Source organism: Pezoporus wallicus, unplaced genomic scaffold (assembly GCF_028554395.1).
Source record: "Pezoporus wallicus isolate ANWC-B61680 ecotype Strahan unplaced genomic scaffold, APGP_CSIRO_Pwel_v1 contig_6598, whole genome shotgun sequence".
NCBI lineage: Eukaryota > Metazoa > Chordata > Aves > Psittaciformes > Psittacidae > Pezoporus > Pezoporus wallicus.
The window spans coordinates 257951-282155 of NW_026637213.1; the positions used below are offsets into that span (position 1 = coordinate 257951).

At 47.4% G+C, this 24205-nt stretch overlaps 1 protein-coding gene and 1 non-coding gene across 16 annotated transcripts; both read left to right on the plus strand.

The window, feature by feature from the left end:
- Nucleotides 1-614: 614 nt before the first annotated feature.
- Nucleotides 615-23147, plus strand: CHD4 (chromodomain helicase DNA binding protein 4). 15 transcript variants are annotated; one of them, XM_057404069.1, is made up of 40 exons: nucleotides 615-802; nucleotides 1715-1875; nucleotides 3805-3932; nucleotides 4128-4319; nucleotides 4714-4832; nucleotides 5262-5503; nucleotides 5585-5712; nucleotides 5853-5988; nucleotides 6463-6644; nucleotides 6765-7004; nucleotides 7947-8150; nucleotides 8257-8462; nucleotides 8735-8866; nucleotides 9181-9277; nucleotides 9654-9845; nucleotides 9933-10133; nucleotides 11113-11250; nucleotides 14069-14190; nucleotides 14316-14489; nucleotides 14798-14939; nucleotides 15410-15541; nucleotides 15652-15769; nucleotides 15972-16096; nucleotides 16376-16613; nucleotides 16785-16957; nucleotides 17109-17289; nucleotides 17367-17477; nucleotides 17630-17736; nucleotides 17808-17941; nucleotides 18468-18612; nucleotides 18802-18967; nucleotides 19348-19457; nucleotides 19695-19830; nucleotides 20094-20171; nucleotides 20290-20427; nucleotides 20524-20632; nucleotides 20957-21089; nucleotides 22032-22227; nucleotides 22335-22478; nucleotides 22601-23147. In XM_057404069.1, exons 2-40 carry the CDS (start codon nucleotides 1779-1781, stop codon nucleotides 22660-22662), a joined length of 5808 nt encoding a protein of 1935 aa, XP_057260052.1. In that variant the 5' UTR covers nucleotides 615-802; nucleotides 1715-1778; the 3' UTR covers nucleotides 22663-23147. The 15 variants fall into 15 exon arrangements, with proteins under 15 accessions (XP_057260052.1, XP_057260055.1, XP_057260057.1 ...); XM_057404072.1 differs by having other exon boundaries at nucleotides 19698-19830; XM_057404074.1 differs by having other exon boundaries at nucleotides 17648-17736.
- On the plus strand, nucleotides 18995-19133 carry LOC130596501 (small Cajal body-specific RNA 11). The gene has a single exon (XR_008971534.1). It is a non-coding gene; the product is annotated as a small Cajal body-specific RNA 11 (non-coding RNA).
- Nucleotides 23148-24205: the final 1058 nt, after the last annotated feature.

A 24205-nucleotide genomic window follows, 5' to 3' on the forward strand; every position in this document is an offset into this window, starting at 1 on the left:
GCGGCGGGCCGCGGGCCGGGCGGGGCGGGGAGGGGTGGGCCACAGAGGGTAATGGCGGGGGGGACGGAGCCCCCTGGGGTGCGGGGCGGGCGGCCGCGAGTATTATGGGATGCCTGGCTGGACGGTGGCTCCCGGCGACTATTATGGGATGCCTGCCTGAGCGGGGGGGGGGTGGGGTGGAGGGGGTGTATGTGTGACTATTATGGGATGTGCGCCCGGGGTGTGACTATTATGGGATGTTCTGGGGGATATACAGTGTGCCCCCCGTCCTCCTCCGCCCCACCGCCGCAGGGGGGTGTGCCTATTATGGGATGGCAGGCCGGCCGGCACGCGCGCGGGCGAGGGGCCGATCCGCCAGGGGCGCCCTGCCCTGGCGCGGGGTCCCGGGTGCGGGGGGAAGAGGGCGAGTATTATGGGATGCCGGAGCGAAAGGGTGCGAGCGTGGGGAGTATTATAGGATGTTTCTCAGGGGGGTTGGGGGGCTTATTATGGGATGTTCCCGGCGGGAGGGGTTATTATTATGGGATGCCGGGCCGGGCAGTGAGTGGGAAGTTCTGAGGGGAGGGCGGGTATTATGGGATGTCTCGGGGGGGGTGGAGGGGTGGTTGCCGAGGAGATAGGGGCGTGGCCTGTTGCTGGGGTCCGGGGGCATATTATGGGATGGAGGCGGGAGCGGGGCGTGGCCTGGCCGGGTTTTTTCCCCTTTAAGAGGCGGTGCCGGGGCTGGAGCCATTTTCCCTTCAGCAGCAGCAGCAGCGGCGGTGGTGGTAGTGGTGAGAGCGGAGCCGGGGTCTGGAGCTGGGTGAGGAGCAGGGAAGGGACGAGGGCGGGAAGGGCCTCCTGCCGCCTCTCGGGGTGCTCCTGCGGCCGGACCCTCCTCCTTCCCCCCTCCGCAGGACGCCCCGTTAGCTCCCGGCCGCAGCTTCCCCCCAGGGCCGCGCTGTGTCCGTGCCCGGGCGGCCGCAGGGCATTTCCCCTCCCCCCCTGGCCCCGCACCGTCGGTCCCTGCCGCCCGTCCGTGGGGGGGGGGAGTCGGGCCCTCGCCGCACGCTAGCCGGACTGCCCCGGCCCCGCCCCGCGCCCCCTCCCGCCGCCCCCGCCCTGCGCCGCGCAACCCCGCTCCGGGCGGGGGAAGCCGGGGGTGCGGCGGGCAGCGGAGCGGGGCTGCGCCGCGGGCGCCGCCGAGCCAGCCCTATCCTTTGTGTGGGGCCGCCGGCGGAGCGGGGCGACGCTGACCGACCTCTGCGGCCGTGTCAGCCCGGGGCCGGCACGCCAAGTCGGGGCGGGCGAGCTGGGCACTGCCGGCAGTGCCAGTTCCGCCGCATCGGGCCCCGCGTGGGCTGCCCCTTCCTCCCTGAGGCGGCTCGCTGACTGCGTCCCGGTGGCACTAGGTCTTCTTTGGAAGCCTTCCCTGCCAAGGTAGCAATAACCGAGGGCAGCTGGCTGCAGGGGATGGGAGAATTTTCCTATAGGACAGCTGTTTTGGCTTCCTCGCCAGGGATGAGTTGCTGACTCAGGTTAATATCTAGTGTCTTCAAAGCCTGCTTCATCGCAACTCTCAGATGATACTTGCTGCCAGTGTTTCTATTATCTGTAGACTCCAAATCCAGTGAAGTTGCTGTCTAAGCTTTCTCACGGATCTTGGTAGCATTAATGCTTGGGAAAATGGAGTTCAGGTTTGCTCTAACTTTCTCTTTTTTTCTTTTCAATGAAGTACTGGCTTGACTGGCAAGAAGGCGACACCCTGTGTAAGCCCAGGCCTCCCCCAGTTGGAGGACATGGCATCGGGCATTGGCTCTCCATCACCGTGCTCAGGGGGCAGTGATGATGATGAGATGGAGATCCTATTGAACAATGCTATCCCCCAGCATCCAGGTATGGAGAGCACGCAGGGCATGTATGTGAAGTGGGGGTAATGCTGGTCTTAAGCTGAATATGTGAAACACACTATGTGCTGGGGAATGTCTTTATATTATTTTTTTTACTACAAGTTTCACACATGGCTTTGATAGCTGAGTCCCAGGGTTACTTCAAAGTGTGAGGCTTGTGGCTTTATGTCAGGTGGAGCCGACTTTGTTCCAGGGTTGCTGGAGCCTGTGCTCTGAGGAGGTGTCAGGGGTGGAGGCAGAGTGTCCAGTTCTGATGGGGTACCAAAATGCCCGCAAGTGTAGCATTTTATGACTGGGAAGGGAAAGTGGGGGGAGTATGTGAAAGGACAGGGTGCCTGGCTTGCTTTCATCTGGGAACTCAGACCGGCTGACGTCCAGAGCAAACTGCCCTGGGCTGTTGCATGACCCACTTTCCTTCACCACACCCAATTATTGAGGTTTCTTGTGGTTCTTGCTCGGTGCTGCTTGCTCACCTTTGCATTTCTTGTAGTCTTTGTACCTTGCCTTTTTCCCTGATGTTTACATCCTCATCATCCGCATAAGACTTGAGTTGGAAGAGCTCTGGGTACTCTTCTGTTGGGGTTTTTGTTCTTGTTGCTGCTGTGGCTGTTGATGACTTGCTCTGTGGATCTATATCTGGATTTTCTGCTTCCTTGTGAAAAGTGATAATGTCTGTCCTGATGTGCTGGATTGTAAGACAAGGTTGAGTTTTCCTACTAACTCGTGCTGTAGTGTCTTTGTCTCATGTAAGAGAAATGTTTCACTGAAAGTGGGAAATGGTGTTGTCTGCTTTGGCTTATTTTGTTTGCTGTTTTTTCTTAAAGCTTTAACACTAGGTTTTTTTGGCATCTATAAAACCTTAGAAGGGGACTGTTAGTAAGCCTTGTAAGGAAAGTCTCGGTGAAGAAAAACTGCTAAAATCGTGCAAACTAGAGAGCTTTAGGTAATATGTTGGAATGGATGGGACAGTCAGAACTTGGGGGAGAAGAAGAGGTGGGATTCCTGAAGGACCTGGTGTTGCAGGACTATGGGAGTGAAGAGATCTCCACCGATTGGGAATATGGCAGCAGCCAGGTGTGGGACTCCAGGTTCTGAGAGCTCAGCCTGTGCAGCTTCAGCCCTGGTTGCGGTAGCTCATCTGACCTGTGGCTTCCTCCATCCTGCCCAGCTCCTGTGGTCAGGAGGCCATTTTCCCTTGGAGGGAGAAGGAGTGACTCTGGCTGTGTGTGGTGGGCGGGGCAGTGGGGAGGGCGGGTGGCTGATGCAGGCTGCCACAAAGGGAAGGGCTCTGTGGCTGCCCCTCGTCCCAGGGGCAGGCAGGGAAAGGGAGGGGGGCTGTGCAGATGGGAGCTGGCATGCATTCGTCTGACTGGGCAGTGAGCTTGCTTAGCTGTTGGTGCAGAGGGAAGGGCTTGTGGGAAGGTTGTGTCAAATCCGGATTGGAATAGAGTTGCTGAGTAACAGCTTTCCTATGGAGAAGTAGTGGCTTACTGGTCTCTGTTTTGCATGTGGCTGTATGATGCTCTATACTGCTAAATAGTGAGTTTCTTTCCTGGAGACCTGTGTACCTTAATGCCATTCTATTCATATTCTCAGATGTGTTCGCCGTTTTGCCTCCTTTAGAGTAGATGGCCACATCTGTAATTTTTCCTGTTCTTGTTGGATTATGGCAAGATCTGAGTGCAGCTCTGCTCAGAGAAGGAATATTGTGGAAATAGGTGGTGTTGGAGGGAGGGGGAAAACTGTATACAGTGGTAGCTTAAGATTTGTTGACATCTGTTTTGAACAGTAACAAAGTAAGCAGTTGTCTACTTGCTACATACTTACACAGAAGTGTTCTGAGATCTTTGAGAGGTGGCTATACTGTAGTGTATAGATGGGGTTTGAGCAAGCCACATCATCTCTTTACCTCCAGAACCTGAAGAAGAGCCAGAAGAAGAGCTTCTGTCAGAGGCTGACACCCCCAAAATCAAGAAGAAGAAGAAGCCCAAGAAACTAAAGGAACCCAAAGTGCCCAAGCTCAACAAGCGTCAGAAGAAGGAGGTAAGGAAAAGAATGCCCAAAGTCACACTCTAAAACGTGGATATATGGGTGAGTTTGCCTTCTGTTATTGCTGGCCCATGGCAGCAATCCTTTGTATGAACCCTCTTAAACTTGGGGAGAGTGTGCTGTTTAGTGCTTATCCAGGGTATTTTCTCACAGCTACCTGATTTTCTCTCTCCCTTCCTCCCTCCCCAGCTGGGGGACAGCTCTGGTGAGGGGAATGAGTTTGTGGAGGAGGAAGAGGAGGTTCTGCGCTCTGACAGTGAGGGCAGTGACTACACACCTGGGAAGAAGAAAAAGAAGAAATTAGGGCCCAAGAAGGAAAAGAAAAACAAAGCCAAGCGCAAGGAGGAGGAGGAAGAGGAGGAAGAAGATGATGACTCAAAGGTGAGAAGCTACCCTTGCTGACTGACTGCATGGTCCTTCTTCCCATGTATTTGATTTTAGGGATCATTGTGCTTTCAGTTTAAGATGGCACGTGGAGTTGGGGCTGTTAAGTTTCTTCCTCCACTAGACCTGCTTGACTTGACCATTTTCACACCTTACATTCTTTCTCTTCTGCCTTAAACATGCCTAGGGATGTGTGTTGAATCCAAAGACTTTTCCCACCTCCACTGATGTTCTATTGAGGATGTGTGATATGGTGGTGATAAGTGGACAGGAGGGGAAAAATCCCCTTGTCCTTACCCATTGGGTCTTCTGTGGATGTATGAAAGTCCAGATCTTTCCTGGAGCGGAACTAGAGCTTTTTCTCAAGGTTGCTGTGATCCTCTTTGCATAGGAGCCGAAATCATCTGCTCAGCTCTTAGAAGATTGGGGCATGGAGGATATAGATCACATCTTCACAGAGGAGGACTACCGCACTCTTACCAACTACAAAGCTTTCAGCCAGTTTGTCAGGTAAACTGCAAGCCTATATTTGGAAGGACTCAAGCAAAAAGAGAGATGGGACAAGGACTAAGTTCCTTTGGCTTGAAACTCAAGACACATTAGACACACCACTGTCCTACCTAGCAAGATATGAAGCAACAGTGAAATAATTGATCCACATAATTTTTTGGTTTTGGTGTTGGAGATGATAAAAGCTCTCATTCCCTGTCCCCCTTCTTCCCTAGTAGGCTAAATTCTGTTTCACCTTCCAAGCCCCTGAGTATTTGCATCCTCCACACAGAGTGAAGGATGGGAGTGAAGAGATTCATTGGCTGTTGAGATCAGAGATTAGAAAGGAATGTGGTTTGAGGTAGAAATGTTTATGGGGGTGGCAGGGAGGAATAATGATTTGGATTTCAGGGTGGTCTGGTAACTTTTCTTTTCTTTAAATGTCTGCAGGCCACTTATTGCAGCCAAGAACCCTAAAATAGCAGTGTCGAAGATGATGATGGTCCTGGGAGCCAAATGGAGAGAGTTCAGCACAAACAACCCCTTCAAGGGAAGTTCGGGTGCATCTGTGGCAGCTGCTGCAGCTGCAGCTGTTGCAGTAGTGGAGAGTATGGTGACAAATGTGGATGCTGTCCTGCCACAACCCCCTGTAGATGTGCCACTCAGGAAAGCCAAGACAAAGGAGGGCAAAGGTGAGATGAAGAATCTGGCAGGATGGTAGAAGGTGAGCAGTGTCAAGGCAGTAATCCTGACTTGTAGGCTCCTGTTTCCAGGTCCTAATGCGCGGCGGAAGCCAAAGGCCAGTCCTCGTATTCCTGATATCAAGAAACCTAAAACAAAGAAGGTGGCGCCTTTGAAAATAAAACTGGGAGGATTTGGTTCCAAGCGTAAAAGATCATCAGTAAGTGATGCTCCTTCCTTGACCTCCTGAGGAGGAGGAGGTGATGATGTGCTAGAAATTCTGGGATGCTTGTCTCATGTCTCTTTGCTGTCTCCAGTATGCGTGCCTGAGTAGCACAGTGTTTTTCTAATCTACCTCAGAGTGAAGATGATGATCTGGATGTGGAGTCAGACTTCGATGATGCCAGCATCAACAGCTACTCTGTTTCAGACGGATCTACAAGCCGTAGTAGCCGCAGCCGCAAAAAACTCAAAGCTGGGAAAAAGAAGAAGAAAGGTATGGACATTTAGCTCTCAGTTGGAGACAGCAGTGCAGCTAAGTGTGTAGAAAGATTACAGAAATGTCTACGCAGAATTTGGATATTTAACAGCATACTTGAGGGGAGGAGAATTGTTAAGCAAGAACCTGATACTGTTTTTAATAAGGAAAAGGTTTTCAGTTGTTTCAGCACTGTGTCTATTCCCCTGCCAAAGGTGAGTTTTCCTCACTTCGGTTACACTGTTAATTTCATAAGTGGAAGGCACAAAGGAGCTTACTTTACTTCTGTTCTAGCTCTTGCTCCTAGCCCTGTTTACTTAGGTAAAACAAGAATAGTTCTGGATTCTGGATCTTTATGTTACTATGTTGGGAGAATATTATATATTGCACATATATAATACATATATATTAGACTCTTGGGAGAGTATAATCCCTTACTATTGGAAGCCTCTACCTGTGGGTTGTATAGTAACTCTTCACCATCCTTTGCAGGTGAGGAAGACTCCACGGTGGCTGTGGATGGTTATGAGACTGATCACCAGGACTACTGTGAGGTGTGCCAACAGGGAGGAGAAATTATACTGTGTGATACCTGCCCTCGTGCCTACCACATGGTTTGCCTGGACCCAGACATGGAGAAAGCCCCAGAGGGCAAATGGAGCTGCCCACACTGTGTGAGTACTGGATTCCCCAAACTGATGATAGAGGGAGGAGTGTAAAGTGACTCGGGGCTGCCTTTCTCCTGTAATAATCACGACTGTGCCATTTGGTTTTCTGATTTCCCTCTCCTATAGGAAAAAGAGGGCATTCAGTGGGAAGCAAAGGAGGATAACTCTGAAGGTGAGGAAATCCTGGAGGATGTTGTGGGTGATGCTGAGGAAGAGGATGACCATCATATGGAGTTCTGTAGGGTCTGCAAGGATGGAGGAGAGCTGCTCTGCTGTGATGCCTGTCCTTCATCCTATCACATACACTGTCTGAATCCCCCGTTGCCAGAGATTCCCAATGGAGAGTGGCTGTGTCCTCGCTGCACCGTGAGTTTCTGCTAGTACCGTTCTCCTGCTGCAGGCGATGATCAATCTAATCCCTTTGGATCATGTTTTGTGGGGAAGAATTAGTTCTCTGAAGACTCTTACCTCCTCTCACACTTTTGTCATAAAGTATCAAGGCCTGGCTTTCTGTGCCTGTGTAACCCTTTGTCAGTTGGCTGCTTTTTCCAGCCAGCAGGAAGGACAGGGTTACAGCCATTGAGTCTCATGGGGTTTGCCCTTGTGCAGAGTAGTAGTTGGGCAGTTTTGGGTCTAGGATGACGAGGATCAGTTTTCTCAGATCCTGTGTGTAGAAGCAGGAGAATGAGTGCAAGCAAATTCAGTGATTTTTAAAATACATTTTGAAGTAATGCAGAGCCAAACCCTCTACTTGGACTGTAAACTTGATAATGCCAAGCCCTGTCTTAGTAGGTGGTTGGCAGAAATGTCACGCCTTTCCAGAAAGCTCATGAAGTATTATAAGTGGTGTTAGGTGCTTTCATTAAGTGATTTTAAGATGATGAACACAAAAGCTGCTTCAGGACATATCTATAGGCTGGGCCAATAGTTCTACAGCAAAATACTTTCTGTACAAACTTCCACTGGGACTTGTGGCTGGATGTATTACTGGGGCTCATCAAGCATAGCAATTTTTGTATTTCATGTAGAGTTTCTGAATTGCTGTGGCCCTGGGGAGACAACTGAATTGAGATTCTGAATTCAGTTTAGGGTTTGTCAGTCCTAGAAAAAGAAGACAAACTGGGGAAAGATCAAACAAATGCTGGAGATCAAGAGGATGAAACATTTTAAGTCCAAAAAGCAAATTCCATCTGCATAGTAAAGCTATAGTTAAGGAAAAGAGCTGTGACTCTATGCTTCTTTTTCTCAGTGTTTGTGTGTTGCAGAGTGTGTACGCTTTGATGTAACAAGCTCTGTTTAACCTTTCAGTGCCCAGCCTTGAAAGGGAAGGTGCAGAAGATCTTGATCTGGAAATGGGGTCAGCCCCCAGTTGGCCCACCACCACCACGTCCACCTGATGCTGACCCTAATGCTCCACCCCCTAAGCCTCTGGAAGGTCGGCCAGAAAGGCAGTTCTTTGTCAAATGGCAGGGCATGTCCTACTGGCACTGCTCTTGGGTCTCTGAGTTGCAGGTGAGTGGAGGACTTCAACCACACCATGTGGCTGGATAGTTGAGGGGAGGTATTTTGGATAGTTGGTGGGGAAAATGCCTACTAACTGCTTCTGTCCCTATTCCAGCTGGAGCTGCACTGCCAGGTCATGTTTCGTAACTACCAACGTAAAAATGACATGGATGAGCCTCCCTCAGGGGACTTTGGAGGTGAAGAGGAGAAAAGCAGAAAGAGAAAAAACAAGGACCCCAAATATGCTGAGATGGAGGAGCGCTTCTATCGATACGGGATCAAGCCTGAGTGGATGATGATCCACAGAATCCTTAATCATAGGTAGGGGATGTAGCAAAAAGGATTTTCCACAAAGACCTTAAGCAGTGATAAGGGAGAGTGGATGAGCTAAACTGCACTATGACTGGGGGAAACACTGGGAGATGGCTTGTTCGGGGGAAACAGTAGGAGTTTGCTTTTTCAGGGGAAACAGTGGGTATGACAAAGTTCTTTTGTTTCTGTTGCTTCACTAAGGGATCCTTTCCTTCCCTCCCATTGGAGTGGATTGGGTGAATACTGTCATTGTACTTAAGACTTACTGTTTTTTTCCACAGTGTGGACAAGAAGGGGAATGTCCACTATTTGATCAAATGGAGAGACCTACCCTATGATCAGGCATCCTGGGAAAGTGAAGATGTGGATATTCAAGATTATGACCTCTACAAGCAAGCCTATTGGAATCACAGGTAAGAGAAGTATCTAGAGCTTGTGTTCCTTTGCTTTCTTTCATGAGAAAACTAGAGGATTTCAGTTCCCTAGCACTGGCTGGATTAATATATGGAGATACCCAAGAAGCATTACCTTGTTGGTGACTTCTTATTCCTTTCGCTAAGGGACGCAAGGTACTTTGTGTCTCTGCACCAGTTCATGAAGGCTCCAGTCCTTTTCTCTTGAGCATATTTGAGTTGAGTCATTGCCCTCCTATTCTTTGCAATAGTTTTCCCTTGATCTGTTACAAAAGCCATTAAACTTGCATGTTCTTGGGACTGTCTCTGCATAGGGAGCTGATGAGAGGTGAAGAGGGCAGGCCTGGTAAGAAGTTAAAGAAAGTGAAGATGCGTAAACTGGAAAGGCCCCCTGAGACTCCCACAGTAGATGTAAGTTACTGTTTTTATTGCTTAGGAGCCATCTGATACATCTACTTATTTTGGGGAGGGAGCCGGTAAATGAGAAACTAGAGACTAAAGAGCATATGTTTTAGAGTTTCTTCATGGGCCAAAAAACAAATGGGTTCTAGAGCCTTCAGACAAAGGCCCACCTTCTCCTTTGGGTGAGACACTGGCTGGCCCTTGGTGAAAGGGTATAACAAAAAAAGGGTTTTGGTGGACATTTAGGAATCTTATCTGTTGAATTTTTTTTTTTGTCTGTGAAATCTTATCAGCAGTAGGGAATATATGGGTGACTTGGAAAGGGAGTCTTGGTAGCTGTCTAGCTAAGGTAGAAAATACCAACTCTTCTTTTTTTGTACTGTAGCCAACAGTGAAATATGATCGGCAACCAGAGTACCTTGATGTAACAGGGGGAACTCTGCACCCCTACCAACTGGAAGGACTGAACTGGCTGCGCTTCTCTTGGGCCCAGGGCACAGATACAATCTTGGCTGATGAAATGGGTCTGGGAAAGACTGTGCAGACAGCTGTGTTCCTATATTCCTTATACAAAGAGGTGAGAACTGGGAGATTACTGTCCAGGTTGATTCTGCCTGCATTAGTGGTTGCATTCATCTAATGCTCTTACTGACTCTGTTTGTAGGGCCACTCAAAGGGTCCCTTTTTGGTGAGTGCCCCACTGTCCACAATCATCAACTGGGAACGAGAATTTGAGATGTGGGCCCCAGACATGTATGTAGTGACCTATGTTGGGGATAAAGACAGCCGGGCCATCATCCGGGAGAATGAGTTCACTTTTGAGGATAATGCGATTCGTGGAGGCAAGAAAGCATCCAGAATGAAGGTACAGAACTCTGAGGAAACACAGGCCTGAACTGAAGATGCACTACCCTGGCTTTCGGCAGTTGAGATTTAGATACTCTAGTGTCCCTGGGAGCTGATGATACTTGTAGTTTCCAAGGGGAAATAACTGCAAATCGATGGCTGGTGGGCGTTTAGACTCTTGCTCTAGACTGTTTAACACTCCTACTAGTCTGAACTAATTCGATGCTGGAAAAAGAGGGCTGACTAAGGTAATACTGACCGTAGGCAAGTCCCTCTTTCTTCTACTTAATCTGTGAAGTTGTGCAGCACTTCTACAGATCAAAGGCAATGTCAGAATTGCCATTCTGTGGAAAAGATAAATATACGAGAAGTATGAACTTTCTAATCTGAGGAACTTGCTGACAGTGAGGCCATACCTAGACATCTGAGAAATTGCACTCTGTGCCCAGACAGGAAGGAAGAGCCTGATCTAGATTGCTAGTGTTTGTAGAATTTTAGTCTTGCTAATAAAAGCAAGATGGGAACTAAAGCTTTTCCAGTGGCAGAGTTACATAAGGACTCCTTTCCTTACCTTGAAATTGAAGGTACTTAATTGCATTAAGTACCAATAATAACTTAAAGTTTTGTGATTAACTACTAATCTTATTAAGTCTTAGTTTTTTGATGAGCCAGTCTTCTCCGAATCTCATTTCCCTACTGTGCTTCTTTTCACTGCTTATTTCTTAAACTTCTCTGTTATGATACTTGGCAGCTGCCCAAAAGTAGCAGGTCCTGAGGGGGTTGAGGAGACTCTTGTGTGTTGAGGGTAATGAGGGATTAAAAGGCTAGGATGGTTTAGGTAGCATTTTGAATCTTGTGACAGGAAACTGGGGGTGTTAAAAGTGATTTACTGTTTGACCAGGGCTCACCAGAATAATTTGATGGAGAAATACTGCATCTACTTGGTTCTGGGGCTTTCCCCTATCCCCTTACCATGTTCCTTTCTGTTTCCTTTGCAGAAGGAGGCTGCTGTGAAGTTCCATGTGCTTCTCACCTCCTATGAACTGATCACAATTGATATGGCTATACTAGGCTCTATTGACTGGGCCTGTCTCATTGTGGATGAAGCTCACAGACTGAAGAACAATCAGTCTAAGGTACCAGAGAAGCATAGGTGGCTTATAGGCATGGCATATGTTGAAGGGGAGAATGGTCAGGGAGCATTCAGAAGATTAGATAGCTGCTTCTAAGCATGTAAGTTTACCTGTCAGCTCTTAGTGCAATAGTAAATTTGATGTGTTTAAAAACAGCCTTCATTTGGAGATTACGTATCAGTGGTAACAACTTCAGTTTAATACATGTCACTGGTTAAAACAGCTTTCTCTAGGTGAATAGGCAATTGGTGTATGCTGGAAAAGAGGAAAAACCTGGATGCTGTTGGTACTCTGAAATACAAACTGGCTTCCTTGAAAGCAGATCATGTATCTGCACCACCTCTGTTCTGGAAAGGTTTACCGTACTGAGCATAATACAGGTTGCATGAATACAGTTATTCTGCTTCCAGAGTAGGCCTCCTCTCTGTATTCATCTAGAACTGTAGCAGAACTAATTGGATGTTACAGAAATGAGAGAGGTGGTCAAGGGTGTTCAAAAATCACAGAAGCATTGAATAGTTTGAGTTGAAAAGATACTCAAAGGTTATCCAGTTCCAACACCACAGGCAGGGATACCTTCCACTAGATGTGGTTGTTCCAAGCCCCATCCAGCCTGGCCTTGAACACTGCTAAGGATGGAGCATTCACAGCTTCTCTGGCCAGTCTGTGCCAGTGCCTCTCCAACCTAACAGTGAAGAATGTCTTCCTAATCTCCAATCCGAATCTACCCTCTTTCGGTTTAAAGCCATTCCCCCTTTTTCTACCCTTACATGCCCTTGTAGAAAGCCCCTCTTCAGGCTTCTTGTAGCCCTTTAGGCACTGGAACTACTCTGAGGTTTCCCCAAAGCCTTCTCTTCTCCAGGCTGAGCAACCCCAACTCTTGGTCTGTCCTTATAAGAGAGATCCTCCAGCTCTTTGATCATCTTCATGGTTGTTTTCTTCTGGACTCGCTCTAACAGTTACTCAACCTCCTTATGTTGGGGGTCTCATAGCTGGACACAGTACTCCAGATGGGGTTTCACAAGAGCAAAGAGGGGAGGAGAATCACCTCTCTCAACCTGCTGGTCACACTCCTTTTGATGCAGCCCAGGATGCAGTTGGCTTCCTGGGCTGCAGGTGCACACTGAATCCTTCTCATCAGCCAGCACCCCAAAGTCTTTCTCCTCAGGGCTGCTCTCAATGTGTTCTCCACCCAGCCTGTATTTGTGCTTGGATTGCCCTGACCAAAGTGCAGAACCTGGCACTTGGCCTTGTTGAACTTCACGAGGTTCACATGGGTCCACTTCCCAAGCCTGTCAAGAAAATGCTTGGGTAGATGCTGAAAGCTATAAAAGTGTTTTTGTATGAGGCTGCACCTTAACTGAGCTTGTTTTAATTCAGCAGACATGACTGTTCTTTCTTAATCCAGCCCCTCCCTAAGCCCTTGTGCCTTAATTCTCTATTATTGATTTGTCTGTCTTCGGCTGGGTTCTAGTATGCTGAAAACAATTGTTGGAAATCTGGTTTTATATGTTCTTGGTGACTGTGCAAGACAAAATTGCCTCTTGATTTCTTTTTGTTTAAATGGCTTTAGCTTTCTGGATCTTGGCATGAGGCATCATTCATAAACATCACAGCTGTGCTTGCAGTCCAGTTTCCAGATTTCTTATTTTTTTTATTGTGGGCATTAGACTGGATGCCATTCTATGCTTAGCATTGAAATTATTGGAAGTAGTACTGAATGCCTACTATTAATATTCATTAATAGAGAAAGGATGTAAAATCTCAAGGTTACACTATGACTAATAGTTACAATTGGTTGTTTACCAAGACTATTAAATCTATGTCTTTCTGGAGCAGCTTCCTCTCGTGGTAGGTGTTTGGCTGCAAGACAGGTCAGAAGCTTCTTGACAGAGTGCAGTTATCTGCTAAAGTTTTGCTAATCAGTAACTTCCATATCTGATTCCAAAATAGGGTTTTGGGTTGTTGTTTCTTTTTCTAGTATTACTATTTAGAAAGATAAAACCCCGTGGAAGCCATGAGAAGGATGCTTCTGGTGTGATAACCAAAACTGTAGTGGTGATGGGTTTCTCTGAGGTTTTTTTGTTGTTGTTTGCCATCTAGTACAAGCTACTTTCAGAAAGTTTGACTTTGTATTTGCTAAGTGTAAAGGAAGCAAAGAAATGGCCATGTTCATAAATAAATGATGGCTTTATTGTCAATTTGTGCTGGTGAGCATGGTACACTTGTGCATTTCAGTTCAGTATTTTATCTGCTCAATACCTCTGTCTGGAATTCTTTCGTTGTGAAAACCAGCACAAATTACCTTAAAGACACATTGGAAGACCCTTAGGTCTTTCTCTCCTCTGCTTGTTTAGAGCTCTGGAACATTGCCCAGATTGATATGAATAGGAAGAATGACTTGGCTATTTCTAGAATTCTCAAGGCAGAGTAGTTGTAAGGATGTGGAACACTAATTTAGCAAGAAAAAGTAGATAGCATAGCAGTCTGGAAATGATTGGTGGTCTCAGAGCTTGTAACCTGAAAGAGCAAGAAGAGCCTACTGGCACCTGATGGCTTGTAGGATTTGCTGCAGTCACGTTTTAGCTATGGAGAGCAATGATCCAAATGAGATCAGTCTAGTGACCCTGACTGGAATGTGAGCTACTTGGAGCTCTTGTCCAAACAGCTGATGTGATCTAAGCCATACCCTAGCTTGGTTGTCAGCATTAGATTTTTATTTTTATTTTTGTAGGCCTATGACTTAATAAGCCTCTGATATGCTTGTGTGTGTTTTTTGCTTCCCATCGCCACTATTTCTTCCCTGCTCTCTACTTCACAGTTCTTCCGTGTGCTGAATGGTTACTCCCTCCAGCACAAGCTGCTGCTTACAGGAACTCCCTTGCAGAACAACCTGGAAGAACTGTTCCACCTGCTGAACTTCCTCACGCCAGAGAGATTCCAGTATGTCTTGCAGTGCAAGTCAGCCTGCCTGTTTTGTCACTCCTATTCTGTTCCTTGTGGGTTTCTTCCACTCTCCCCCCTCCTTTTTCCTTTGTGGCTTTTGCTGAGTGTCTGTTTCTCTGCAGTAACTTGGAGGGCTTCCTAGAAGAGTTTGCAGATATTGCCAAGGAAGATCAGATCAAGAAACTCCATGACATGCTGGGCCCACACATGCTGAGGCGTCTCAAAGCTGATGTTTTCAAGAATATGCCATCTAAGACTGAACTCATTGTCAGAGTGGAATTGAGCCCCATGCAGAAGTGAGTATGGGGATGAAGAGAGTACCTGCTGTTGTTGCTCTGCTCTTCTGTTTCAAAGAGGATGTTGAAATAGCCTCATCCTCAGTATAGGGCTTTCTGCACAGTGGATAGGAGGAAGATTTCCTGCTGCCACTATAGCAGAGGGTGTACTAATCCTGTGCTTTGATGTAAGGAGTAAAGAGACAGTGAATGCCAGTGGCAGAGCCTGGGTAGCTGGCAGGTAATGCCAAGAGCTGTGCAGAGTTTAGCAAGAGAATGTGTTAGTCATTCTCATGAGGGGTGTCTGAGCTGTATTTTTTTCTTTTCAGGAAGTATTATAAATACATTTTGACAAGAAACTTTGAGGCACTGAATGCACGTGGTGGTGGTAACCAAGTCTCCTTGCTCAATGTTGTTATGGATCTGAAGAAGTGCTGCAACCACCCCTACCTCTTTCCTGTGGCTGCTATGGTATGTCCAGTTACTCTATATAAGCAAATTCTCTGCTGGCTGTTACCAGGGAGCCAGTTAGCTCCCTAGTAAAGCATCGAGGGGTTCCCCTTCCCCTCTTTCTTCTATTCCTTCTTTCCCATCCTGTCTTTATGTAGACCCAGCATGCAAGAAAACGTTTCTTTTTTTCAGTATCTTTGTATGACAAGTAAAAGCTATCTTGTGATTCATGCAAGATGATGAAGACAGTCAAAGTAGGGACTAAGTCAATAAGAGAGACAAGGGCACCTAGGAGTCAATTTGAAAGAGAAGAAGCAAAGGGTAGCACTAATGTTTTGTATAAGTAATGCTGTACATTGTGGTTGTGCCAAGCTAAGTAATGATGTGAGTCAGCATCTGATGAACACTTCTAGGGACTAAGAGTAAGCTATATCCCTTCAAGCAGTTTTCTTCTCCCACCCTATACTACTTTTCTTCTCTCATTTTCTCAGGAAGCTCCAAAAATGCCAAATGGCATGTATGATGGTAGTGCTCTTATTCGAGCCTCTGGAAAGCTGTTGCTGCTCCAGAAGATGTTAAAGAACCTTAAAGAAGGAGGTCACAGAGTGCTCATATTTTCTCAGGTATATGGGGAAAACCCCAAAGGCTGGGAGTGCTTTTTCTGAGAAAGGATCCTGTTGATCTGGTATCCTGTTGTTGTTCACTCTTTTGTGGTGATGTTTTTGATATGCAGATGACTAAAATGTTGGACCTTCTAGAAGACTTCTTGGAACATGAAGGGTACAAATATGAGCGGATTGATGGAGGAATCACAGGGAACATGCGTCAGGAGGCTATTGATCGCTTCAATGGTATGGAGTCTCCTCCCTTCTTTGCAGAGTGAAAATTGTCACCTTGTATGCACTTGGCAGTCAGCAAAGGATTGTTGTGGCCCAACTCTTCCACTGCTCTCCTGGAATCTTAAATTAGAAGGAAGTCCCCCTCAGGGTGTGTGTGTAAGATACAAATAATGCACTTGCCCTTGACTACTTTTGTTCTTTTCTTTTATTTAAGCTCCTGGCGCTCAGCAGTTCTGCTTTCTGCTTTCAACTCGAGCTGGGGGTCTTGGTATTAACTTGGCCACAGCAGATACTGTGATTATTTATGATTCAGACTGGAACCCGCACAATGATATTCAGGTGAGTCTGAATGAGACCACTCACTATGGAGTAATCCTCATGATGTGAGGAAACAGAAGGAGTTTGTGCAAGACTTCCCCTCTAGAAATATGCAAAATCGGAGCAGTGAGGATGGGTAGAAATGGGAAGTGAAATAGTGGAGGGTTCTTCCAGGGGTCAGCCTTCATTAATGTTAAGAGCAAGCATGAAGGCAATTGGGAAAATTGTTGCAGGTAGGTGGGGTGTATCAGACTACTACTTGTGTAGCTCTAGACTGTTCTGAGCACATCTCTTTTCTAGGCTTTCAGTCGTGCACACAGAATTGGACAGAACAAGAAAGTGATGATATACCGCTTTGTGACAAGGGCCTCAGTGGAGGAGCGTATCACTCAGGTGGCCAAGAAGAAAATGATGCTAACTCATCTGGTAGTGAGACCAGGGTTGGGCTCCAAGACAGGCTCCATGTCCAAACAGGAACTTGATGACATTCTCAAATTTGGCACTGAAGAGCTCTTCAAGGATGAGGCTACTGAGGGGGGTGAGTGCCTGGGAGTAGAACTGAAAGAGGCGGGGAGGTCCGACTCCTTACTTAGCAAGTGACTAGAGGCACAGTGCTGATTATAGCTCTACTGAGAGGTCTAGGGTGGCATTCCCTTTCCTTGGATCCTTGAAGGTCCACACAGCAACTGTGCCTATGCTCTTCCCTCAGGGGATAACAAAGAAGGTGAGGACAGCAGTGTCATCCACTATGATGACAAAGCAATTGAGCGTCTGTTGGATCGGAACCAGGATGAAACAGAAGATACTGAACTTCAGGGCATGAATGAGTATCTCAGCTCCTTCAAGGTGGCCCAGTATGTGGTTCGTGAAGAGGAGATGGGGGTGAGTATGAGGTGGATGTCAGCTAGTATCTTCTGCAGAATGATGTAGGATCAGTTAAGCAAATTGAGCTCTGATGCTTTTAAGGGCAAGCATGCATATATCAGCTTGGACAGGCTGAGGTTTGGAACTAAATTTGTTACCCCTCTGGCAGGAGGAGGAGGAGGTTGAACGGGAGATCATTAAGCAGGAGGAGTCAGTGGATCCTGATTACTGGGAGAAACTGCTTCGTCACCATTATGAACAGCAGCAGGAGGATCTTGCCAGGAATCTGGGCAAGGGGAAACGTATTCGCAAGCAAGTTAACTACAATGATGGCTCACAGGAGGATAGAGGTACCAATCCATGGGAACCTGAGGGAGAAATGAGTATAAAGTATGTGTTGCTGGGAAGTAATGGAGTAGCGTCTCAGGCTCACGTGCTGTTTTTCTTTCAGACTGGCAGGATGACCAGTCAGATAATCAGTCAGACTATTCAGTTGCTTCTGAAGAAGGAGATGAGGACTTTGATGAGAGGTCTGAAGGTAAGTTCTGGTGAAGCCAGAGTTCCTGGGTTGCTTTCTCTGAGTATGGGAACAGCTGGGACTTGATTTGGGTGATTTGTATGCTTTGTAGTGCTGCTCTGCAAGGGAAATATTCACGCAACAACATGCTGTGCATTGTCTCTCCTCCTTAGCTGCATTTCTCTCTCCAGCAGCTCGTCGGCCTAGCCGCAAGGGCCTGAGAAATGATAAGGATAAGCCTCTGCCTCCCTTACTTGCCCGTGTGGGAGGGAACATTGAGGTAAGTAGTACCAGGGTAGGCGTTTGCATCTCTATGGCTCTTGCCATATCTGTAGGTCTTCTCCTTTCTAGGTCTTGGGTTTCAACGCCCGCCAGCGGAAAGCCTTCCTCAACGCTATCATGCGTTATGGAATGCCACCTCAGGATGCCTTCACCACTCAGTGGCTTGTTCGGGACCTCCGTGGCAAGTCAGAGAAAGAGTTCAAGTGAGTCTGCGTTAAGCAGGGTTGGAAGACTGGCAGCATCTAGTCTCTTTAGGGAAGAATGAGAATTGTGCCTTTCCTTAGAGACTACATTTCCCTTATGCATTAGCTGATTCTTTATGAGGGAACAGAATATAAGTTAGGTAGGAGAGATTAGGGATTGTTCCTCATTCTTGTCCTTGGACTTGACTCATCAGCCACCAAAAGCAAGTGCTTTTAGAGCAGTAGTGTGGAGTAGTATGGCAAGTATGCAGTAACTACTCTCCCAGAGGTTTTTTTTTGTTTTTTGTTTTTGGCTTATGGTTGTTTCTGACTCAAGATCCTGAGTTGGCTGTGCGTACCCTTTACGCATGTAGCAATTCTGTCAAGAAATTCTCCCTTGAAGGAGCCTAGAATCCCAGAACTGGTGTTACTATGAGGTAGGATTTCTCAGGTGATTTCCCTTTTATGTGTCGAAAGGGGGCTGATAATGCATGTCTTTGGCTAACTTGGTTTGTAGTCTTAATTGCTTGTCTCTGTACTGCTCCAGGGCCTATGTCTCGCTGTTCATGCGCCATTTATGTGAACCTGGAGCTGATGGTGCAGAGACCTTTGCAGATGGGGTCCCACGGGAAGGTCTTTCTCGACAGCATGTTCTGACGCGCATTGGGGTCATGTCACTTATACGCAAAAAGGTAGGTGCCGAGCAGAGCAATGAAGCGTTGGCCCTCCATACAACTTGTAGTCACTGGGATCCTGTGTTAGTGAGTTGCCTCTCCTTTCATACCTATTTCTGTTGCGTGCCAAGTGGCCTGCCTTTCTGATTTGAGGACGAGCTTTGTGTGACTCTTTCAGTAATACATCTTTCTCGTCCTCTCATGCAGGTGCAGGAATTTGAGCATGTGAATGGCCGTTGGAGTATGCCAGAACTGGCAGAGATAGAGGAGAACAAGAAACTTTCACAGCCAAGCTCACCCTCCCCCAAAACTCCAACTCCTTCAACACCAGGGGATACGCAGCCAAATACACCTGCCCCCATCCCTCCACCTGGTGAGAGCTCCCCTCTTGCACATTCCTGTGTCCTGACCTCATTCTGACCGTTCCCCTCACCGGAGCTGTGGTGGTGGGGTCTGGGGGTGGACACAGATCAACTTACTCTCGTGTTAGGAGGGCTGCCAAAGATATGTGCAAGCCCTTAAAGGCAAGAGAGGACACTAGCTTTCTTTGAATGAGCTGTCATCAGTGAGAAGAGGGAGTGGGCAGGAAAGGGGGTGGCAGTGGGGGGATATAATCTTGAATGATATTGGTCCCATTTTGATGGGTCTAATCTCTGGAAGCAAAGGAGATGTCTGCACAGTAGCAGTGAGGGGAAGAACTTACTGATGCTTTTCTTTTATCTGCTCTGTTGCTCTTGGATGGTAAATACACAGACGAAGGAGTAAAAGTAGAAGAAGGAGCCAGTGCTAAGGAGCAAGGAGAATCATCTGAACCAGAGAAAGAGCTTAGTGCTTCTGCTACTGAAACGGAGGTCCCTATGGAGGTATGTGTTGTGCCACTGCTTTGCCTCATGCAATTGCGAATGTCTCTGCTTCTGCCACCTCTTTTGTGGTGGTTCTGCTGCTGAGGCAGACTGAGTTCTTGGAACGATATCTAAAGATAATTCCTAGGTCTTCAGAGATGGCCTGACACCTTTGTGCATCTTTGTTTTCCAAACTGCTGTTACTGTCTTCTGTTTCAGTGCACTGCTTTACCTTGTTTCTCACTGATTTGTCTTCAGCAGTGTGCCCAGCCTGTGGAGACACCACCACAGGAAGCAAAATCCCCAGTGAACCCCACAGAAGCAGATGAAAAAAAAGTAGAGGAACCGGAGGTGAAGGAAAGATCAGATGAGCCAATGGAAGTAGAAAGCAAAGGTATTTCTAGGGAGGTTATTTAATACCTTGAACATCAATAAACCCTTCTTCCCCATAAATACTATTTCCCTAAATCTGCATCTTTTTTGCTTCAGCACTTCATCTTAAAGAAACAGCTGTAAATGTAGATAATCATCGGGGTGGTTCAAGACTTTGATCAGTTTGATCAAGCAGTTAGGGAACAGTGTTAGTTTTCACAGGCTGAAGAACAAAACCTTGGACTTTCCGTGTGCCCCTACATCTCTTGTTCTCCTCTCCTGTAGCTGATGTGGAGAAAGTGGAAGACAGAGCACCTATTGAGAACCCCTCTGACCCTCCTATAATTACTCTGGATGAGAAAGGTGAACCATGATCATAATTCCGTTCTCTTCCTTAACTTCTGTCCTACAAGGATTCTTTGTGGGACCGACTTGCTGTGATATCTGCCATGTTCTCTCTAATAATTTCCTGTGTGTACAGATGAGAAAAAGGATGATGATAAGAGAGATGTGGTGATGCTGCAGAATGGAGAGATGCCGAAAGAGTCAGTAGATGAAAGGCACAAGAAGGCGGTGAAGCAGCGCTTCATGTTCAACATAGCAGATGGTGGCTTCACTGGTATGAGGAATTCTTATCTTCTTGAACTTGTTTGTGTGTCCCTGGTAGTGTTCATGAAATAACTTTCAGCTGTGCTCTTGTCTCTTGCCTTTCCAGAACTACACTCCCTGTGGCAGAATGAAGAGCGGGCTGCAACTGTCACAAAGAAGACCTATGAGATCTGGCATCGGCGTCATGACTACTGGCTCCTTGCTGGGATTATCAAGTATCCTTACCCTGGTGGACCAGTTCTCTCTCCTTGTACATAAATTATAACAGTGAAGGTGACCATCCTGGGTCTGACTGGAGTATATTAATTGAGAGAGTGCTTTATCTTTTCACAAGAGTGAAAGAGATTGTGGGAGGAGTTTTCTGTCAGCATAGTTAACACAGAGCAGGACATAGTTCTCATTCCTTTTCCTTTGGCTCTGGTGCCCCCCCCTCTCTGCACCCCCTTCTCCCACCTCCCTCTTGAGAGCTGTATTTGCCTGGGCTGTGTATTCCTTTGTTCTCTCACTGCCTTTGTTTGCCTGAGCTCATCCCATCTCAGTCATGGCTATGCCCGTTGGCAGGATATTCAGAATGATCCTCGTTACGCCATCCTCAATGAGCCCTTCAAGGGTGAGATGAACAGGGGTAACTTCCTGGAAATAAAGAATAAATTCTTGGCAAGGAGATTCAAGGTAAGGCTTTATCTTTAGTGTGATAAGTGCCTTTCAGTCATCTGGACCTCTGAAAACAAGAGCATGATGTTCTGTTTCCACTAAGAAAGCAAAGGCTTTCATTTTAGGGGGGTGTGTGGAACTAGTAGTATCTCTCAGGATGATGCATGGTAAGGAAGCTCCAGGATAGGAGCTTCCTTTACTCTAGAAATGGTACTGGGGAGCTTGGTCCAGTGCACTCTCTCCAAATGTTTATTGAACAACTGGTATGCAGGAGGCTTAAGGTTCAAGTGGCTGTCTCCATCACAGCTTCTCTTTGGTGTGCTACAACCCACCCAGTGTGCCTACACAGAACTTAGAAACACTGTATGGGTTGGTGGGAGGGTTGCTTTCAGTCTCTGCCTGAACTTACTTGGGAGTGACCACATCTTAGTTCTGGGAGTGATAAAGGTCATGTAGTTCCTCTCAGTTTTGGGGAGAAACATTTAATTCAGTGTAGTCTGGCTGATCAGTCCTGCACTAACAGGATTCAGATTGGTTTCTCCAAATGCCCCTGACATGAATAACATTTTCAGACTCTTCCTGTAAGTAGTATTGGACTTGGGTTCAAAGAGGAAGCTCCCTCATTTTTGCTTCCTAAAGAAAGAATAAAATAGTAAACCCAGTCTTGAAAAAGAATTTGAGGAGAAATGAGACTCTTAGAGAATTTATAGTAGCCTTTGATTAAACCAGTTGTGGCCTGGTTTTCTTGTGTACCTGGCCTAGCTTAATGGAGCCCTTAATAGATTTGAGGTCTTCAGGCTTTAGGTCAGTTTTAACAGAAGCTGGTAAAAGGAGGTTCAGTTGCAGAATCTCATCTCATGAGATAGTGGAGAAGTGGACTGGGAGAAACTGGGGGTGCAAGCAGGCTGCTTTTCAGGCACCTGCTGAAAGATGACTTGGCATTGCTGTCCCATCTTGCAGCTTCTGGAGCAAGCGCTGGTGATCGAGGAGCAGTTGCGGCGAGCTGCCTATCTGAACATGTCAGAAGACCCTTCTCATCCATCTATGGCTCTGAACACCCGTTTTGCAGAGGTGGAGTGCCTGGCTGAGAGCCACCAGCACCTATCCAAGGAGTCAATGGCTGGTAATAAACCAGCCAATGCTGTGCTGCACAAAGGTAATGTAGTGTGTTAAACTGAGGTTGGGACACTGCTTTCCACTCTCGTCTTTGCCCTGTGGAGTTGTCCCTTTCCCTTCTAAACAGATAACCCCTGTCTTTTCCAGTTCTGAAACAGTTGGAGGAGCTTTTGAGTGACATGAAGGCAGATGTGACTCGCTTGCCTGCTACCATTGCCCGTATCCCACCTGTGGCAGTGCGCCTTCAGATGTCCGAGCGCAACATCCTCAGCCGACTGGCCAACCGCAGCAGTGAGCCCCCTCCACCGCCACCTCCCCAACAAGTACGTACCCCCTAGAGCTGCCAGGGGCAGGTTGAGGGCTCTGGGGGAAAGCCAGGGCCTCCTGACTGCTTGTCTTCTCTCCCCGTGCAGGTGGCCCAGCAGCAGTGAGTCCCTGGCCCAGTGCTGTTGACCTTTCAGCCAAGCTGAAGTGACCCACCCCACCCCTTCACACTCTACGCCTCTGCCTGACATTCCTGACTGGGTGCTGTTTCCCTCCATGGAAGCTGCTGCACAGGTCTCAGGGAGGAGAAGGAACTCCTTCCTCTGCAGCCAGCCCGTTGGAGCAGGGAGTGTGCTTGGGAGAGAGGGGGGATATGTATGTTGGACTCTGTACATAGTGACTGGAGGCCACAGCGCCATGTCTGTTACACGGAGAACCTGGCTGCATTGCTCGCTGCCTCGCCTGGAATTCCAGTTTTTGGTTTTAATTTTATTTTGAGTTTGTTTACTGAGATGAGTGCGCAGGCAAGACCAAGTGAAAGCCAGGACAGAGACAAAGCTACCTCCATCAAGATCCTTTTTAATACAAGAACTGACCGGACTTGTCCACTAATAAGCAGCTTGAAGACAAAAAAAAAAAACAAAAAACAGAGCAAAACCTTGGTAAAACTGAAAAATAAAGTTTCCTTGTATTTTACTTTGTTACGTCTGTTTAGCAAAAGCAGGGTGGGTAAGTGTAACAAAGGAGGTTAGAGTGCTCCATTACCTCTCTTGTATCTTTTGTAGAATTACAACCTCAACCAGGTTGGAAAAGACCTTTAAGATCATCAACTCCAGCCCTTACTCCAGCACTAACCCATATCCCTAAGGGACTAATCTACACGGTTTGTGAATGCTTCCAGGGACGGTGACTCCACCACTGCCCGGGGCAGCCTGTTCCAGTGCCTGATTATCCTTTTGGGAAGAAGTTGTGCCTAATATCCAGGCTAAACTTCCCCTGGTGCAGTTGAAGCTGTTACCTCTTGTTCTGCCTCTTCTTGGGAGAAGAGACCAACCCCCTCTTGCTACAACCTCCTTTCAGGTAATGGGGGAGAGTGATAAAGTCCCCTCTGAGCCTTCTCCAGCCTAAACCCCCAGGTCCCTAAGCTGTTCCCCATCACACTTGTGCTCCAGCTCTGCACCAGTTCCATTGCCCTTCTCTGGCCCCATTCCAGCACCTCAATGTCCCTCTTGTAGTGAGGGGTCCAGAACTGATCACAGGATTTGAGGTGTGGCCTCACCAGTGCCCGGTAGAAAGCAATCACTGCCCTGGCTCTGCTGCCCCACTGGTGCTGATACAGTCAGGATGCTGTTGGCGTTCTTGGCTGCTTGGGCACAAGCTGCTCATGTTCAGCTCTACCAGTTGGCACTTTCAGGTCCTTTTCCATGCGCAGTGTTCCAGCCACTCTTCCCCAAGCCTGGAGCACTGCAGGGGGTTGTTGTGGCTCAGGTGCAGGACCCAGCACTTTGCCTTATTAAACCACATATCACTGGCCTCAGCCCATTGATACAGCTTGTCCACATCCCTTGCCAGAGTCTTCCTGTCCTTCAACAGATCCAAACTCCCACCCAACTTGTCATCTGCAAACTTACTGAGGTGTCCTCAACCCCCTCATCCAGATCATCAATGAAGATGTTGAACAACGGCCTTAACTAACAGTGAGCCCTGAAGGACGGCACTAGAGACCAGCTGACAACTAGCTGTGACACTATTTA

Excerpts from the sequence above, each read along its gene's own strand:
- CHD4 (XM_057404069.1), top strand. The coding sequence starts at position 1,779 with ATGGCATCGGGCATTGGCTCTCCATCACCGTGCTCAGGGGGCAGTGAT. Across the intron at positions 14,940-15,409 it reads TCTTTCCTGTGGCTGCTATG|GAAGCTCCAAAAATGCCAAA; the intron begins GTATGTCCAGTT and ends TCATTTTCTCAG. Across the intron at positions 19,458-19,694 it reads AAACGGAGGTCCCTATGGAG|CAGTGTGCCCAGCCTGTGGA; the intron begins GTATGTGTTGTG and ends ATTTGTCTTCAG.